This window comes from Mrakia frigida, assembly GCF_051309035.1.
Source record: "Mrakia frigida strain ATCC 22029 unplaced genomic scaffold BDY24scaffold_19, whole genome shotgun sequence".
Taxonomy (NCBI): Eukaryota; Fungi; Basidiomycota; class Tremellomycetes; order Cystofilobasidiales; family Mrakiaceae; genus Mrakia; species Mrakia frigida.
Window position 1 is genome coordinate 204,912 of NW_027481262.1, and position 16,252 is coordinate 221,163.

Sequence of the window (16,252 nt, forward strand, 5' to 3'; positions counted from 1 at the left end):
TGAAAGAGGGCCGACAGATATCTGGTTAGTCTATCTTGCCACCAGATGGACAATTCCAGAAGACTTCATCGTTTTCTGGCAGCGGCGAGAGGAGGGAAGAGGAGAGGGATAAGGCAGGAGAGCTCCTCTTCTTTCGAGCAAGTCGACGACAGCTCTCCCTCAACTCCTTCCATCCATCCAGCCCTCCTTCCCTTCTTTCCTTCTTTCTTTCTCTTCCCTTCTTCGTCATGTCCGCCGTCGTAAGTCTACTCTCTTGCTCGACTTCCCCTTGCGTCCAGAGCCTTGTAGCTGACCTCGTTCTCCTTCTCCTCGCCCAGGCTCCCGTCAACCCCAAACCCTTCCTCAACGAGCTGACGGGCAAGGTCGTCTACGTCAAGCTGAAATGGGGTCTGGAGTACAAGGGATACCTCGTCTCCACCGATTCCTACATGAACGTTCAGGTGAGTCTTCGCGGTCGGACGAGCAAACGTCGAAAGAGAGGAAGGAAGGAAATCGAGACGTCAAGCTGATCTCTCTCTCCTTCCCTCCTCTTCCTTCTCTCCTCGTTCCTCTCTTCGCAGCTCGCCAACACTGAGGAGATTGAGAACGGAAAGTCGAATGGTGCTCTTGGAGAGGTTTTCATTCGGTGAGTTTTCTGATCGCTGCAGCTCGTTCTCTTCAATCTCCTCCTTCCCTCCCTCCTTCCTTCGACCACCTCGACCTCCATCCCGACCCCGGTCTCATTCATTTTCACCGCCCCGCCCCTCCGTACATCTGCCCTTACATCTTTTCCTCTCTCTACCATCTCCGTCTTCCTCCTTCCTGGAAGCAACGAGCTGACCTCTTGCCTTTCCTCCCTTCCTCCCCTTCACCTCCTTCCTCTCCTCTCCTCGACCTCATCAACCCACCCAACCTCCTCTCCCGCGCCTCCAATGATCCTCGCGACTCGACCTATTCCCTCAACAGGTGCAACAACGTTCTGTACATTCGGGAAGCCAAGGACGAGGCCGCTTCAGCACAGGAGGACACGCCGATGGAGGCTTGAGCGAACGAAGCGAAGCGAGAGGGAAGGGAACGTTGGAGGAGAACTACTCTAAAAGCGTCCTCGGATGAGGAGGGAGAGGATACGATGTCTCAACTTGTATGTCTTCCCGTGGTTCGGTTGGGTAGACCGAGAAGGATGGGGAGGGAGGGAAGGGAAGGGGATGAGAGCTCAGCGGAAAGGGAGAATGGAGGCACGACAAGATCTGAGGTGAAACGAAGGGACACGGCTGCTGCTTAGCTCAAGTGGAACTACGTTGCCCGAGCGTATGTGAGTGGAACTGCTGAACTGCCCGGCGTTCTTAAGGAGAAGAAGGTTGAGCTCGTTCAGCCCGCCTCGTCCTCCGCTCGCCTACCGCCTCGCTGCTTTCACTTCCGCAGATTGGAAAGCAGCACTCCTCCAGTTCACAAGGTCAGAAACTACTGGAGCTCACTTTGGGTTGAGAACAAGCTACTCCCTTTCAAACCACCGCAAAGATTCCCCTCCTCCGCTTCTCTTCCCTCTCACCCCCAGCTACACCACCTCTTCCCTCGGACGGCCAACCCTTCGACTTATCCCCTTATTCTCCTCGGACACGGAACCGTCGACTCGGCGATTCACTACACCGAATCGATCAAGGTCGCGGAGTGGTTGAAGGGAAAAGGATTCGAGCACGAGCTGGTTTTAATCGAGGGAGGAGAGCATGGGTTCGATTCTGACCCTTGTGATGGGGAGTTGGAGAAGCAAGTGAAGGATTTCAGGGCGAAGGCTTGGAGGTTCTTGGAGGAGAAGATTGGGAGGAAGTAATTGAGACGGGAGGGTTCGACGCGTCGTGATCTCGCTTTCGCGTAGCTCTTTCTCGATGCTCGATCGATGGGTACAACTCTTTGATTGCCTATCTTGCTCCACATCTGACTGCTGGACATCTCAAGCACTGGCGAGACGTTTGAAAGAAGGAAGGAGCAGGAAAACAACAATGCCAGCTCGACGTTCCATCGCCCCTCGCCCGACGTCTTCCTCCCCGTTCCATTTATTTCAGATCAAGCGAGCTGGAGCCCTTAAGACCCAGTCAGCTCCTCACACTCTCTAGATACATTCTATACACTTTTCCTTGGAGTGCCGGCCTCGGACACGCGCGGCTTTCCTCCTCCGTCGAGCTCTGCACTCCGAGAAGTGGGGCTGAATCGAGCTTTCTTCCCTTCAACCCTCACCAACCATAGAAATCAGCGTCAAGCCTTCTCCTCAGAACCATGTCGAATCCTGTCCCTTCCTTTTCGCTCGACCTTCCAGATGAACGGCATCCTCTCGCTCTCGAGGTCGACCCTCCTTCGGCATCAAGCTCAACCAGTTCCCTCCTTCCTCCCTCCGGTTCCATCCCTCGTTCGGTAGCTTCCTCGATCCAAACGTGGTGGAAGCATAGCTCGGAAAACGGAATGGCTACCGCTGAAGAGAGACTGCTGAAGTGAGTTCATAGATTGACATGAAAGAGAGCCAGACTCTTTTCTTTTCATCGCTCGAGCTCGAGCTCGTGAGCTCACCTCGACTCCCCTTCTCTCTTCTTTTCGTTCTACCGTCCAGCCGCCTGCCTTCTTTCATCGCCTCCAAATCTACTTCGGACCCTACCCCTACCCACGCCAACCCCAACCCTCTCGTCTCAAGAGTGTTCGACACGACCATCCAGCTTTACAGCGAAACGTCCTCACCATCTCCATCTTCCTCGTCCTCTACTCCCCCTCCCAGTCCCAAGACCAAGTCTCCTGCCTCAACCTCGGAGAATATACACGGAGTCGAGTTTTATACAGCAGGGATCGATGGAACTAAGGCTACTACTGGAGGAACCGTCAACGTGTTCGTCCTCTAGTCGAGCTCACTTCTTTGATCTTCGGACAGAACTCTCGCAAGCTCATCCAGCATTCTGATGTTTCTGTCTCTCTTTTCTGATCACTCAGAATTTTGCATGGGTATGGAGCTGCCTTGGCTTTCTTCTCGGAGAACCTAGAAGAGTTTGGGGAGATCTGCTCGCTGGGGAAACGACGAGGATGTGAGCTCAGATCTCAAACTTCAGCTTCTCGCTCCGTGGAAGCTGATTCGACTCGTATCTCTTATCGTAATAGTCGCCCTGGACTGGCTGGGAATGGGACTCTCTTCTCGACCTTCGCCAAAGGTCTTTGAGACTCCAGCTGGTGTCAAAGACGAGACAGTAGAGGCACGCGTCGCACGAGCGGAGAACTTTTTCGTCGACTCGTTGGAAGCGTTCGTCCTGTTCTCGCGTGTTGAAGTGTCCAGCTGAACATCTTAACTGCTTTTACCAGCTGGAGAGTCGCTGGAGGATTCGAGAAGCTGGTTCTAATAGGACATTCCCTTGGGTGAGCACACCACGCCTTCCTCTCCTCCCTCTCGCTTTCGTCACTGACTCTTCCATCACCGACCAGCGGATACCTCTCCATCGGTTAGTGCATGCTCTGTCTTTGCTGCCCGTCACTCCTTCTCTACTTATCTCCTCCCTCTTTTCCTTCTTCTCCAGCTTATCAACTCAGGTTCCCGTCTCGAGTCGAGCAGCTCCTCCTCATCTCCCCAGCTGGAATCCCTACCCACCCTCAACCAGCTCCAGCATCTGCAGCAGCAGCAGAACTCAGTCCTACTCCCAATTCGGCTGCCTCGTCTGCTGCGTCTTCGATCAAAGACGGGAGGAATGGAGACGCGCCGAAACCTGCTTTTAAGAAAGCCGACGCTGCGGCCGCTCCTTCCTACAAGAAAGCAGTCTTCGAATGGGCTTGGGAGAAGGGTTGGTCACCCTTCGCTGCAATTCGCAGTGAGCTTTTCTTCTCTCCCTCGTCGATGCCATATCGGGCCCAAGCTGATCAGTTGTGTCGCAACCGCTTTTTCCTCCGTCAGGTCTCGGACCTCTCGCTCCTCGAGTTGCAACCGTGTACACCACCAACCGCTTTCGCGCTCTCTCTGAGGACAAGGTCCAAGATATGTACGCCTACATCTACTCGATGTTGAGGTTGAAAGGATCTGGAGAGTGAGTTCGCTCTCTTCAATTCGCCCTCGAGTCACCTTGCTGAAGCTTAGCTCTTCTCCTCGTGATCTTCAGGTACTGCATCTCGTCAATCTTAGCACCCGGAGCCGTAGCTCGACTTCCTATGGCTGCTCGGATGGACGACATCAAGATTCCAGTTCTATTCCTGTTCGGGGAGAAGGATTGGTTCGTCGACGCGTCGTCCCTCTCCCTGCTTGTTCTTCGGATGCTGACTGATCTTCTCGCCTCGTTTGTAGGATGGATCCCAAAGGTGGCTACGAGGCTTGTGAGCGAATGAAGCTGAACGGGAACGAGAACGTCGAGACGATCATCGTCGAGGAGGCAGGGCACCAGTGAGTTTCGGTCTCGTCTCTCCTTCCCCTCTTTCCTCTCTATCTTCTCTCGATTCGCTCGTCTGACGGTGTCTTTTCCTCTCGACCTTCATTCAGTGTGTATCTTGACAACCCAACAAAGTTTAACGCGATCCTGCGAAGGGCGCTGCTGAAGGACGTGAGAGATTAGACTTTTGAGAATGCTTCCGTTGACTAGACTAGACGAGATTGATTCGCGAACTGGTCGATAGATGCCTTGCAATCAAGTGGAGGTAACAAAGAAAGAAGTGGCATAGTCAAGGACGTAGACTGCTGTAAGGGGGAGAAAAAACCCGAAGCACGACCTCGACTACATGAGCAACAACCCTCCTCCCTCCTCGGACGCGACCGATCTCCACGAAGCAGACTTGTCCCCTTCGTCCATCCTCACCCAGACCTGCCAGAAGAAGAAGAAGAACGTCAGCTTCTGTCCTGCGACGGACTCGACGACGAAACGGAGGAGGGAGAAGAGGAACGCGTCGTCCACCGAACTCACCTTCTCGAGCGTCTCCCAGGCCTTCTCAACAGTATAGCACACAAGCGGACGGAAGTAGTTCATCGCCTTCCTGACTGATCCTCGATCATCCGGTCGGTTCATTGTCGAGCCAGCCCAGCAGAGTGGGATCCTGAAAACCAAAGTCGAAGTCGTTTCGTCAAAGTCAGCGACGGCTCCAGCTTCGAGACGAGAGGGAGAGAGAGAATTCACATGTAGCCCATCAAGTATCCGTTTGATCGACGGCACTGGTAGCAATGAAACTAGAATCAGCCCTTCTACTCCGGGGAGGGACGAGGAGACGAGACGAAACGAAAAGAAGACGAGGAGTCGGAGAGGGAGAAGGACCCACCTCGTGAATTAGCCTCACAACCTCATTGGACGCCCAAACTACGTCAGGACTCCATATTGGGAGGCGGTGAATCTCGAGATAGATGATGATCTAACGAGATAGAGCGATAAAGGGGGGAGGGGAGCTGTCAGTTCGAAGTTTCGAGCGGAAGGGAAACGACGCGACGAGGAACGAGGACGAAACAGCTTACCTTGAAGAAAGCGGAATAGATCAAGTTGCCATAGTCCAACCTCGACCCGTACTGCACGAGCTGCGTATCCTTGAACGCGTTCCCCCATCGAGCAACCTCGGCGAGGATGAGGTTCCCTTCCCTGATCCAAACTTCTTCGATCGGAGCGTCCCTTACAGGAGGTCGAGAGACGGAGTAGAGGGTATTAACCTCCGCACAGGAAGAAAACAGGAGAGGGAAGAAGTTCAGCCGAAGGTTCGAATGCGAGAAAGAAAGACGAAGACAAGGAAAGGAAGGAAGAGCGAGCGACGACTCACCCGATTCAACAACTCCATCATCCCTCTCGAAACGCCCATCAGCGACTCAACCGTCTCCCACTCCTCTGACGAGACTGATCTGGGAGTGTTGGACAAGGGAGCGAAGTCGAAATACCAGCTTGCGAGAGGGTCCGAGGAGAAGGAGCAGTCGGGCGGACGCGTCGAGGAGAGACAGCCTGAAGGAAGCAGGCGACGAAAGAGAAGAAGAGAAGAAAGAGTAGGTCAGAAAGTATGGGAGTCAATATAGGGAGGGGTGGACTCACTGAAGAGATCGTACCCCACCAGATGTTCGAGAGAACTTCGGACGCGTCGAAGTCGTTTCTTGTCTCCGCTGCTTCTTGCTTCTCTGAGTGAGGAAAGGGAACGGGGATGGTAAGAAAAAGGAAGGTGAAGTCGACGATGAGAAGGAGTCAGCAAAGGACCTCGAGCGAGACAAGTTCAATCGAGCAGCTCTGAAGACGACGAGAAGGCGACGTTCAGAAACGGTTCTTTCACTCACTCCAGCATCCTCTTCGGTCCCCCACCCAGCCCCACCAGGCTCTTCGACACCACCAACGCCTCCTCGTACTCCTTCCCGCCCCCCAAAGTCCTATTCAACAACAAGAACGACGCTGCGGTGTTCAAACTTTCCATCATCTCCTCCTTCCCTCCCGCACCCCCTTGGCCAGCTTTTACCTCCAGCATCGCCATCGACGCTTTGATCAAACCCAGCGAAGACTCGTAGAGGGTGTTCCCCAGGGTAGTGTACTTCCTGTTGTTTTCGTGGGAAGTGGTGGAGAGGGAGGTGTTGGCGTCGAGGAGGAACCGCACGGCAGATTGATGATGAAGGTAGGAGAGTTGGACGGAACCGACGGAGAGGAAGGCAAGGGTGAGAGCTTCGGAGGCGAGGGAGGTGCCGCGGGTGGTGAGAAATCCTGTGGGTGGAGGGGAAAAGAGGGAGGGAGAGTCAGAAAGACGCGACGACGCGTCGTGTCGCTGGATTGGCCGAACACGAGCTGGAAGGGAAAGAAAGGAGCGAAGAGATTGGATCCAGAGGTACTCACGATGTACATCCATCTGAGGGAAGATCTGGCTGAATGTTTGAGGTTCCGCCGAGCTTGGAACGGGAGGTGAATGAGGAGCGACCGGTTGCAGGTAATTCATGAGGGAAAGGAAGTTGTGAGCCTGAGAATCGGTTCAACCACAGAAACAAGGACCGAAGGGACAGAGGGAGAGGCATATCAGTATAGCAGGAAATTCAAAACTCGAGCTCGTTTCGCTCGCTCGTCGGCGAATCCCCCTCTCGTCGATGAACTCACGATGAATCGCTCCTGAGGATCAGGGAACGTAATCTCCAACGATGCGGTAGGTTCCGTGTAGAGACTGACTTGCAGCGGTGGATGGGGTCGCTGGTGCTGAGGCTCAGGTTGCGAAGGAAGAGGTTGAGAGGTTGAGTCGGACGTCGTCGAGTTCAACGCCGAGGACGGGCGCCTTGTGCTCTCTGGAGGTGAGTTGGAGGAAGAGGAGGGTGTTCGAGAAGGTGCTGGTGCTGGAAGGTAGGAAGTCGAAGCTGTAGGCTGAACATGTTCTTCTTTGGTCCCGCCGTAAGGCTGGAAGAGAGCTTGACGAGGGACTTCGAGAGGCCAGAGGCACTGAGACGAGAAGTGGAGGGAGAGGGGAGAGGGGTGTGTGAGCTTGCGGCCAGAAGGAAAAGAGAAGAAGAAGGGCATGGAAAGACCTACTTCAGTTCCACTTCGGACGCCTGAGAGAGAGCAGATTCGAGTTGAAGAGGCGATGGGAAGCGAGCCAAGGGGGGAGCGACGTAGGAGGAAGAGAACAAGTTGGAGAGGGGGGCGTGAGCTTCGGTGCAACGCTCCTCCTCCTCCTTCCTCTCCTTGCTCGTTGCTGCCAGCTCAGAGATTCCACTGCTGCTTACATCTCGAGCAGGACGGTTTCATTTCGTCGCACTTTTGACGGAGAATAAAGCGTTAATAAAATCGATCAGCAACTCAGAACCGACAGGTCCATGAATGGAAAAGCGAGAGCGGACGGGAAACCAAACGAGAGAAACGAGAGACTCACCTTGTGTCGTTTCGCTCGACAGTGAGCACCTATGCATCCCACACATCAGACGAGTCCCACGTACGAACGAGAACGAGAACGAGGGCATGTAGAGACGAGAGAGGGAAAGAAGGGAGGGAAGGGAAGAGAAGGGGTCAGCTCTCTCCCTCCTAATAGCTCGCTTTCTCTCCTCTCCTCTCCAAACTCACAACCCGACCTCGTCCTCTTCTGGCCTGGTTTCTTGGGAACCGCCCGTTTACTGGAGGAAGAAGCTCCTTCGTTTTTAGAGGATGCAGTCGGTGGCATCTGTGCTGGTCGTTGAAGAGGAGAAGAAGAAGAACCGATCAGAAATCTAGGAGTCGCTCGCCCTCTGTTGTGTTTGGTTGAAGTGACGGATTAGGTCAGCAATTTTGTCGTTGCTTGGCTCGGAGAGAAAGAGAAAGAGATTATAACTGGCTGTAAGATGGGTGGAACAGAAAGAGAGAGGACGTGTGAAAACTTTCATTGCAGAAAAATGGACGAGAGCAACGGAACGCGTCGGTCGAAAAAAAGAAGAGCGGATCGCGTTGATTTCTTTATTTCCTTCCTTCTCTCCTCATTTCATCATCAAGGCTATACTAGCTCAAGACTATGCGTCTCGAAACACGCCTCGGAACTCCCAGAAATGTAAACCCCTTCGAGAAAAGAGACATCCCTTGGACATCCCATTCGACAGCCCGTCACTTTTCTCCCCTTCCTGTGCGGATCCCGATCCCTTGTGTATCATCCCTCCATGTATGGCTGAAGCCGACCACCAGCACGAGGTCCGTTCATCTTGATTTGTTCACAGAGTGATGTTTTGAGCTCGTCGTCGTCGAAGAGAGGTGTCGAATTCATCGGCCTCCCCCTATTATTGAAAGGTGGACGGATCGAGCCTTTAGTTCGTCAACTTTGATTGGCGATTGGCGAAAGGATCTTGATTCTCAGCGTCTGGGAGGACGAAGGGTATAAAGAAACGTGAGAGCGACGCGTTGTTCCCAACGTTTTTTTGTCTCAACGGCCTTCGACGGCAGGTTTTCTTTTTGGGGACACTTCCGAGGTCCCCGGTTCGAACCAACCCGTATGCACTTTCACTTTTGAGCAAATCTGTCGAAGGGAAGAGAGGGAAGGGAGCAAACTGAACTCGGCCGTTTGGTCGCGTCGAGAGGGCCTCGCCCTTTTTCTCGGATCTTCTTCTTCTTCACTCAAGGAGGACCATGTTGAAGAATGAGAGGGCAAGGAGGTTGAGAGTTCCCGTTCTATAGTTTGACCCGTTCTATACTTTCAAGGGTATGGGGAGGAAGCTCACAATGAGGAGATCACGACGAGCTCATCAGCTTCCGTCCTTCCTCCCTCTCTTCTCCTCGTTTTTCCACTCCAAAGAATGAGCTCCTTCCCTTTGAGCGGATCTTCCCTTTCCTCTTCTCTCCCCTCAACCACCACCTCCCTCTTTTCGTTCACTAACAGCAAACTGAAACTTCGCTTCCCTCCGACGACGACGATCTTGAAATCATCATCGCTCTTCTTTCTTCCTCTCGAAACGAGAGAGATGAACGAGCGAGCTCATCTCTCTCTCCTTCCTTCCATCTCAAAAAGGCTCTTCCTTCTCTACTACCACTTCCCTCTCCTCTCTCTCCTCAGCAGCAGCGATCTCGACTTTCCTGCTCTCGACGACCATCTCGAAGTCATCTTCGCTCTTCTTTCTTCTTCTCGAAACGAGCAACCAGCACGAACGAGCTCAACTTCCTCCTTCCTTCCATCTCAAGGAGACTCTTCCCTCTTTGCCTCCTCTCTACCACTACTGCCTTCCTCTCAGAAACAACCTCAACTCTCCCGCTCTCGCCCTCTCGAGGGTTTGGACGAACGATCCTCTTTTGTGTTGGAGGGAGGAGCGAACGAACGAGCTCACCTTCTCTCCTTCCTTCCCTCCCTCTCTCTCTCTGTCCCTTCCTCCCTTCCGACTCTCTCTCTCTCTCACAGGGAGAGCTCACAGCTCTCTCGCTCATTTCGACGCGTTCTTTTTGTTTCTTTCTTTCTCGAACGAGCGAACGAACGAAGCTCAGCCTTCTCGTTCTTCTTCTTCTCTCCTCCTCTTCTTTCTACACCTCTTCTACTTCTCTCTTTCTTCTCAGACGACGTTTTCAGCCCTCTACTAGAGCAGAACGAGATCAGCCGTTTCTCGAATCTCCGTGCTCGCCGGCTCTCCCTCGTCCATCTCATCTCGTTCTCGCCCTCCTCGTTGGCTTCCTTTGTTTCTCTTCCTCTTCCTCCCACTCTTCTACACCTCTTTCTCCTCTCGAACGACCTTTTCAGACTCTCTACTAGAGCAGAACCGAGATCCGCCCTCTTCAGTTCGCTCTTTCGACGCGTTCCGTCTCCTCCTCTCCCTCCTCTCGCACACGCTTTCGCTCTCTGTTCTCTTCTTCTTCTTCTTGATATCCGAGAATCTCCATTTTGGAAAGCTTCCAACTTCTCAGCAAGAAACTCCAGAGCGTTTCCTCCCTTTCAACAGAGTCGGGTTTGGGCCAAACAACGAAGCCGAGGGCGACGCGCTCGTGTCTGAGCTCTCTTTTTGGCAACCTCTCTTCTTCGTTCCGCATCTCTTGAGCGCTCAGCATATTTTGACCTCTTTTCTACTCTCTTTCAGGTTTTCAAAGGGTCGAGAGGGAGGCATTCTTGACGACGAAATCCGATCGTTCACCTCTCCTTTCACCTTTCCCTCTTTCACCTCGAACCATCACCACCTCCCTCCCTCCTCCCCTTCTTCCTCCCGCTCGCTTCTCTCCTCGCAGCTCGCCCCTATGGACCTCTCCTCCTCTTCTCATCGCCCTCTTCGCTCCTAGCAACTTCTACTCGCTCCCAGGACTGCACTCGAACGAGCGATTCCACCGTCGAGCTCATCTTGCGCTCGTTTCTGGCTCGTTTGGTATGGACTGGAGAGGAGGCAGGGAGGAACGTTTTCTCGGATTAGAGCCTTCTCATACGTCTATTCTCGTGAGTCTACTATCTTCGCTTCTCTTTGGGCTCCTTGTAGAGGAGCGAGGAGCTCAGCTTCGTCCAATGAAAGGAAACGGTTGAGCTCACCTTCTTCTCAATCCGTCTCCTTCAGGTCTCCTTCTCTTCACTACGATCCTCTGGCAGGTCTCTATACACGCTGCTGTCCAACAACCACCACATCAGACATGCTCCTCGCTATCGACATGGACGACTCGTCGACTTCGACCTTTCACCTCCTCTCCTTCCACTGACGGTCCCGCCAGCCTCGTTGGATCGATTCTTCGCGTTCTCAGGCTCTCTCTCTCTCTCTCTCGTTCTCGATGTAAGCAATTCTTCCATCCTTCCATCTTTGCGCCGAGGACGATCTTCTTGGGCTCCTCAGTCGGCAGAGAGAGCTCGAACGAACGAGCTGACCTCTCCCTTTTTCCCTTCCTCTCCTTTCTTGGTCTTCTCTATCCAAATCTTAAATCCTCCAACTCATCAACTACCTCCTCTTGGTCTTCCTGGCGTCCTTTCCAGTTCGGGTCAACGCTCCTTCTCGAACGAGCTCGTCCTCCTCCTTTCCTCCTCCTCGTTGGGTTCGCTCTCGAGAGGCCGGAAGGGACAGGACGGGGAGAGGAAGGTTTTCATCAAGGAGAGCGCAAAACACGTCGTGAGTTTTTTTTTTTCTTCGCTTCTCTCTGGGGTTCTATACAGGGACGGAGGAGCTCAGCTTCATCGAAGGAAGGAAAACGGTCGAGCTCACTTTCTTCCTTTCCCTCCCTTTCTCCTTCGTCTCACTCAGCTGTCCCTCTCTTACCCAGCAGTTCTGCGACTCTACATTCAATCACTTCTCCAACAACCAGGATTCGAGACTTTCCTCCTTCCTCGCTATCGACGATGGACGATCCTTCGACCTCAACCGTCCCTCCTCTTCTCCTTCCGACGGTCCCTCCAGCTCCCGCTCGCTCGGATCTCGTTCTATCGAGCGATCTATAGGTTTCCTTGTGAGTTAAGCTGTCTATCCTTTTGCCTTCTTGTGAAGAGATGGGTTCAGTCGGGTCTTCAGAGAGCTCGAACGAACGAGCTGACCTCTCTCTCCCTTTCTCTCTTGCTTCGATCCCTCTCCTCCTCGCCGTTCTTCTTCTCTACCGCTCTTTCTCTCCCAGGATCGACCACTCCCTCTTCGCCTTCTCTCCGGTCGCCCTTCCCGGTTCAATCCAACTCTCCTTCTCGATTCAAGCTCAAACGAGGTCGCCGTCGGTCAGCTTCGACGCCAGGGACTCGCTCTCGCTTGGTTGTATGCTGGTCAGGGAGAGGAGGAGGAAGGGAACAGCGGTTATGGCTGGAGAGAGGAGAGGGTAGAGAAGAGTCGGGCGTTCCTGTGAGTACAGTTCTTGCTCTGGTTCGAGTGGTAGATGGGTGGGTGGTGCGAGGAGGGGGGGAGGGAGGGGGGAGGAGATGAGCTCACGCTCGAGCTTCGAGAACGAGTACTCGAAAGGGAGACTGTTCTCGAGGTGGATGGAGGCAGCTTGGGATGCTGGGAGCGAGGCAGGATGGTGGGAGAAGGGGCGGCCCTGTTTTCGATACGTTTTTCTTCGTTTTTTCGGAGGAGTCGGAGCTATCAGATGGAACTGTCAGAGATCAAGGCTGCGAGCGTCATCTTCTCGTTTAGGGAAAGTCTGAGATGGACCAGGAGACATGTTCCGTGAACAAGGGAAGAGAGGGAAGCTTCTGGATAGTTGGGAAACACGCGACGTGGACGCGTCAATCTCGGTTTCACCCCGCTACTTTCTGAAAACAGAGAGGGGGAAGATTATCTACAAGGGACAATTCAGTCTAAGAGAGTTGACTTAACCAGTTTTTCGCAGATCCGACTCTCTACACCGGCCGGGGCGCACCTTCCTGACCTTCAACCCACGATTCCTATATCAACACTGCGCAGATTTTCATCTTTCTTCTCGTTTTACATGCCTTCCAGTCTATAGCTTTCGAAGGGTGGAGCTCTCATCTCTCTGCGATGAGTTTCAGATTTGACGAAAAAATGGGGATTTTCGAGGTCGATTTTCTCGTTCCCCTGGAAGGCACTGAAGCTGAAACTGCTACCTCACAGGCTCCTCGAACAGGGCTACCCGCTTGAGAAATTTGTTGATCGAGATATTCGCCCTTTGAAGAAATTCCACCCTCTCCGCTCACCGCTTTTTTTTTTTTTTTTTTAAAATGCCTCTTCCTCTTTCCTCCTTCTCCTCCCAACCATCCTCCCACCACTCGCCATCTTTCCCTTTTCTCTCCCTCTCTCTCTCTCTCATTCTATACCATGGAAACTAAAAGGGAACTCCGATCCTCGACTGGTTCTGTTCCTGTAAGTGATTCCGCCCGTTTCGACGTGTTTGAGGGAGGAGAGGTCGAGGACCCCCCTTTCTTCCCCGTCTCCCCACCTCTCCTCTCCTTCCTCCCCTTCCTCCCCTCCTCCCTTCTCGCCAGCTCCGTGCTTCTCCTGAGCTGACTCCCGCTCTTGTCCTTACCGCCTCCTTTTCCCCTCCATCACCGTCCACCACAAGTCCTACTCCCACTTCTTCGCTTCCAAAGACTCAGACAAGGACAATTCCTCCTCCTCCTCTTCCAACCCTTCCCCTCCCTTCGATTTCGAAGCTTCGGTGGCCAAGCAGTTCCCTGGCCGCTTTCCTGTCCCAAAGATCTTCACCCCCGACGGGAAGGAAGTAAAGTACAATAAGTTCCAGGTGGGAAACCTCGTTCGATACGGAAAAGGTCATCTTTGCTTTGTGAGCTCGACTGTCCTTCCCTCCCTCCTTCCTTCTCCCTCGCGTTCACGCCCAGCTGAATCGTCTTCTCTCTGCTGCAGGATACGATCCACCGGGTTGAACCTCTCCCCGATAACAAATGGAGGATCTACACTCCTCTTATCCGAAAGGAGGGCCTGGACTCGCCGGATTATGTGAGTGCCTCGCTCTTACCCCTTCCTCCCTCTCCCTCTGCTGACTCCTCTTCTTTCTAACAGCTGAAACTCGTTCGCTTCGAGTTCGAATGCCCGGTCTGTCTTACCCCTGACCTTGTTGATTTCAGGGTGAGTTTCCTCCCCGCCTCGCTTCGTTTCTCTTGAGCTAACCTTCCTTTCCTCCCTTCCTTCTTTTCCGCTCCGTCAGAACCACCTCCAAGCGTGCCTTTCCCCCGAGGTTCGTGAATCGAAGAGGGCTTCAAAACGAGTCGCCAGCAACAGGTACACGAAGTCCCTTAGAGACGCATCTGTGAGCTCTTGAACTCTTCGAACTTTGATCCCTTCCTCTCCAACCTTCGAACGCTGACCTTCCCTTTCTCCCCTCTCTTTCTCCTCTTCTTCCTCTTCAGCCCAAGAGTGACAAGGGAATCAAGAGGACGTCCAACCTCGTCGAACAGCGAGTCAGGTACGACAAGAGGAAGGAGCAGTAGTAGGCTTGAGGGAGGGAGGGAGGGAGGGGATTGGCTGGGGGGGACTCGTTCTACCCTTTCTTTTACGACTTCTTTTAACGATTACCATGCTTCTTTTTCGCTCACCTCATCTCCGCACCAGCATGGGAAGAAGCCATGTACGAGCTGAGACGGCTCGAGAGAGTGAACGTCCCCTCCTTGCTCCTCCCTTCCTTTCGATCCCTCCTCGTTCTGCTCGAGACCTTTCAACCACCATCAACTCGATACACCCAGTTCCATCCTTCTCTTCTCCCTTCCTCCCCTTCTCCTCCACCCACTCGACCCTTTCGCCTTCCTCCGGCCGCCATGTCGTACTCCCAAGTGGTCGAGGAGGGAGGAGAGAGCTGCCGATCTCGACCTTCAGCAAGGTCGACGGGCAAGACGCTCACGGAGAGACCGGCCTTCCTTCAGTCAAGAAGGGTCTCAGTGAGGCTGCTATCGGTGAGTTCGAATGTCTCTCAAGAGGATGGGTTCGGAGGTGCAGGAAGGGAGAGACGGAAGGCGAAGAAGGGAGGGAGGATCAGGGAAGGAAGGGAGCTCGAGGAAGGACAGGCTTCGCTCGGGATTGAGAGAGGGAACTAGAAGAGAGGGTGGGAGTGGAATCGCAGGGCTTGTAGTGACTTGTGAGAGTCATCATCTACGAGTTCAGTTAGTTCAAGAGACGGGATTGAGGAAGAAGGAAGGCAGTCCTCCTTCTCGTTGAGCTCGAGCTCATCCTCCCTCGCTCGACCTTCGTCTTGCGAGAGACGGTGTCCCGGCTCGAGCCTCCCTCCCCTCTCATCCACCACTCGCTCGACCCTTTTCCTAACTCGTTCGGATGCATAGAAGAGCTCAGATGTAGAAGAAGGAGCGGAGCTGCCTGTCTCTTCCCTCTCATCCTGCGTTCGCTGCTTTCGCCCTCCTCCGCTCCCTCTCAAGATCACTCGACCCTCAAGTTGCTCTGACCTCCTTCGAGGATCTCTACAAAGTAAGCATAACACTCTTTGGATCGCTTTTCTGATCGCCTCTCATCGATCTCTGACCTGGCTTCCCCTCTCGCGGTTCTCTCAGTTTCAATTCACCAACCTCTTCCTCCCGCCGCTCTTGCCTCCCTCGCTCGATTCCTCCAAACCTCCCCTACTCCTCCTTCGCCTCCCTCCTCGGAAACCTCAACCTTACCACCATCTTTCCCTCCAGCCAAAAACGAGAAATCAACTCCATCCCCCCTCCCACTCCTTCCTCTTCGCCACTGCCCACGAGATCGCGTTCGAACGAAAGGAGGAGGAACAACAACGAGCTCAACAAACTCTCAACATCGATGCTGCTGTCCTCTGGTCCTTCCCTCCTCTCCTCGCCCTTCACCTCTCTCTCGGACTCCCAGATGCTCTCTTTGCCAAGAAGCAGCAGCTCGTCGAGGAATCGTTGGAGAAGTTGGTCGGGTTGATGACGGATGGGTCGACGGGAGAGAAGGTGAAGGCCGCTAGGAGGCTGCCCGAGAGCAACAGAGTGGCTTTGGGGCTCGGAGGAAGGGTTGATGTCAGGATGGAAGGGTGGGAGCTCATCAAGTCGGTCGCGAGGAGGTTGAAGGAGAGGTTTGATCAAGCTCAGCACTCGTCGTCGTCCAACCCCCTCGGAAACGGATCCACAACCTCCTCCTCCCCTCTCTCAGACCAAACCACTCGACTTCTCATCTTTACCCATTACCTCATCGGACGAATTTCCTCCCCCTGGAGTCACCACCTCTTTTCATCCCTCCCAACCTTCTCTATCACCTCTTCCCTCCTCCGTTTTCCTCTCACCTCCCTCCTTCGCACCTCGGCGGATCGCTCACGTCTCGGAGGTCGGATCATGACTACGGGGTCGGGATTGGGATGGGAGGTCGGCGGATGTCGGAGCTGCCGCGTGGGGGTGTTGCAGAGGAGTAGGGGTGGGTTGGGATTGAGCGGTGAGGTCGTGGGAGGAGGGTAGGAGGGGAGGGGGAGGAGGGTCGCGTTCGTTTCGTTTCCACCTTTCTGCTTCCTTTCGAAGAAGAGGGACTGGATACGATGAG

At 53.8% G+C, this 16,252-nt stretch overlaps 6 protein-coding genes across 6 annotated transcripts; 5 read left to right on the top strand and 1 right to left on the bottom strand.

The window, feature by feature from the left end:
• Positions 1-146: 146 nt before the first annotated feature.
• BDY24DRAFT_85090 (small nuclear ribonucleoprotein F) lies at positions 147-1,322 on the top strand. Its single transcript, XM_076645189.1, has 4 exons — positions 147-239; positions 318-440; positions 561-625; positions 946-1,322. The coding sequence occupies exons 1-4, from the start codon at positions 228-230 to the stop codon at positions 1,022-1,024; spliced, it is 279 nt and encodes a 92-aa protein (XP_076495762.1). The 5' UTR covers positions 147-227; the 3' UTR covers positions 1,025-1,322.
• Positions 1,109-1,807, top strand: BDY24DRAFT_415975 (alpha/beta hydrolase family protein; the record flags this gene model as incomplete). Its single annotated transcript, XM_076643522.1, has 2 exons — positions 1,109-1,120; positions 1,535-1,807. 2 exons carry the CDS (start codon positions 1,109-1,111, stop codon positions 1,805-1,807), a joined length of 285 nt encoding a protein of 94 aa, XP_076495763.1.
• Positions 1,808-2,075: 268 nt separating this feature from the next.
• On the top strand, positions 2,076-4,544 carry BDY24DRAFT_442142 (Alpha/Beta hydrolase protein; the record flags this gene model as incomplete). The annotated part of the gene is made up of 11 exons (XM_076644663.1): positions 2,076-2,462; positions 2,579-2,848; positions 2,950-3,041; positions 3,115-3,253; positions 3,313-3,366; positions 3,433-3,449; positions 3,525-3,812; positions 3,896-4,025; positions 4,098-4,208; positions 4,280-4,375; positions 4,472-4,544. Exons 1-11 carry the CDS (start codon positions 2,251-2,253, stop codon positions 4,542-4,544), a joined length of 1,482 nt encoding a protein of 493 aa, XP_076495764.1. The 5' UTR covers positions 2,076-2,250.
• A 79-nt stretch (positions 4,545-4,623) lies between these two features.
• On the bottom strand, positions 4,624-8,139 carry BDY24DRAFT_85126 (uncharacterized protein). The gene is made up of 13 exons (XM_076645191.1): positions 7,786-8,139; positions 7,640-7,670; positions 7,446-7,465; positions 7,023-7,355; positions 6,768-6,888; positions 6,224-6,638; positions 5,988-6,070; positions 5,725-5,900; positions 5,429-5,617; positions 5,239-5,328; positions 5,100-5,134; positions 4,890-5,019; positions 4,624-4,790 (listed from the first exon to the last, which is right to left on the bottom strand). Exons 2-13 carry the CDS (start codon positions 7,659-7,661, stop codon positions 4,704-4,706), a joined length of 1,701 nt encoding a protein of 566 aa, XP_076495765.1. The 5' UTR covers positions 7,662-7,670; positions 7,786-8,139; the 3' UTR covers positions 4,624-4,703.
• A 4,936-nt stretch (positions 8,140-13,075) lies between these two features.
• On the top strand, positions 13,076-14,205 carry BDY24DRAFT_370742 (uncharacterized protein; the record flags this gene model as incomplete). Its single annotated transcript, XM_076638124.1, has 6 exons — positions 13,076-13,120; positions 13,320-13,541; positions 13,622-13,714; positions 13,778-13,843; positions 13,923-14,024; positions 14,125-14,205. 6 exons carry the CDS (start codon positions 13,076-13,078, stop codon positions 14,203-14,205), a joined length of 609 nt encoding a protein of 202 aa, XP_076495766.1.
• Positions 14,206-14,324: 119 nt separating this feature from the next.
• BDY24DRAFT_392018 (uncharacterized protein) lies at positions 14,325-16,210 on the top strand. The gene is made up of 2 exons (XM_076640864.1): positions 14,325-14,664; positions 15,400-16,210. Exons 1-2 carry the CDS (start codon positions 14,341-14,343, stop codon positions 16,168-16,170), a joined length of 1,095 nt encoding a protein of 364 aa, XP_076495767.1. The 5' UTR covers positions 14,325-14,340; the 3' UTR covers positions 16,171-16,210.
• Positions 16,211-16,252: the final 42 nt, after the last annotated feature.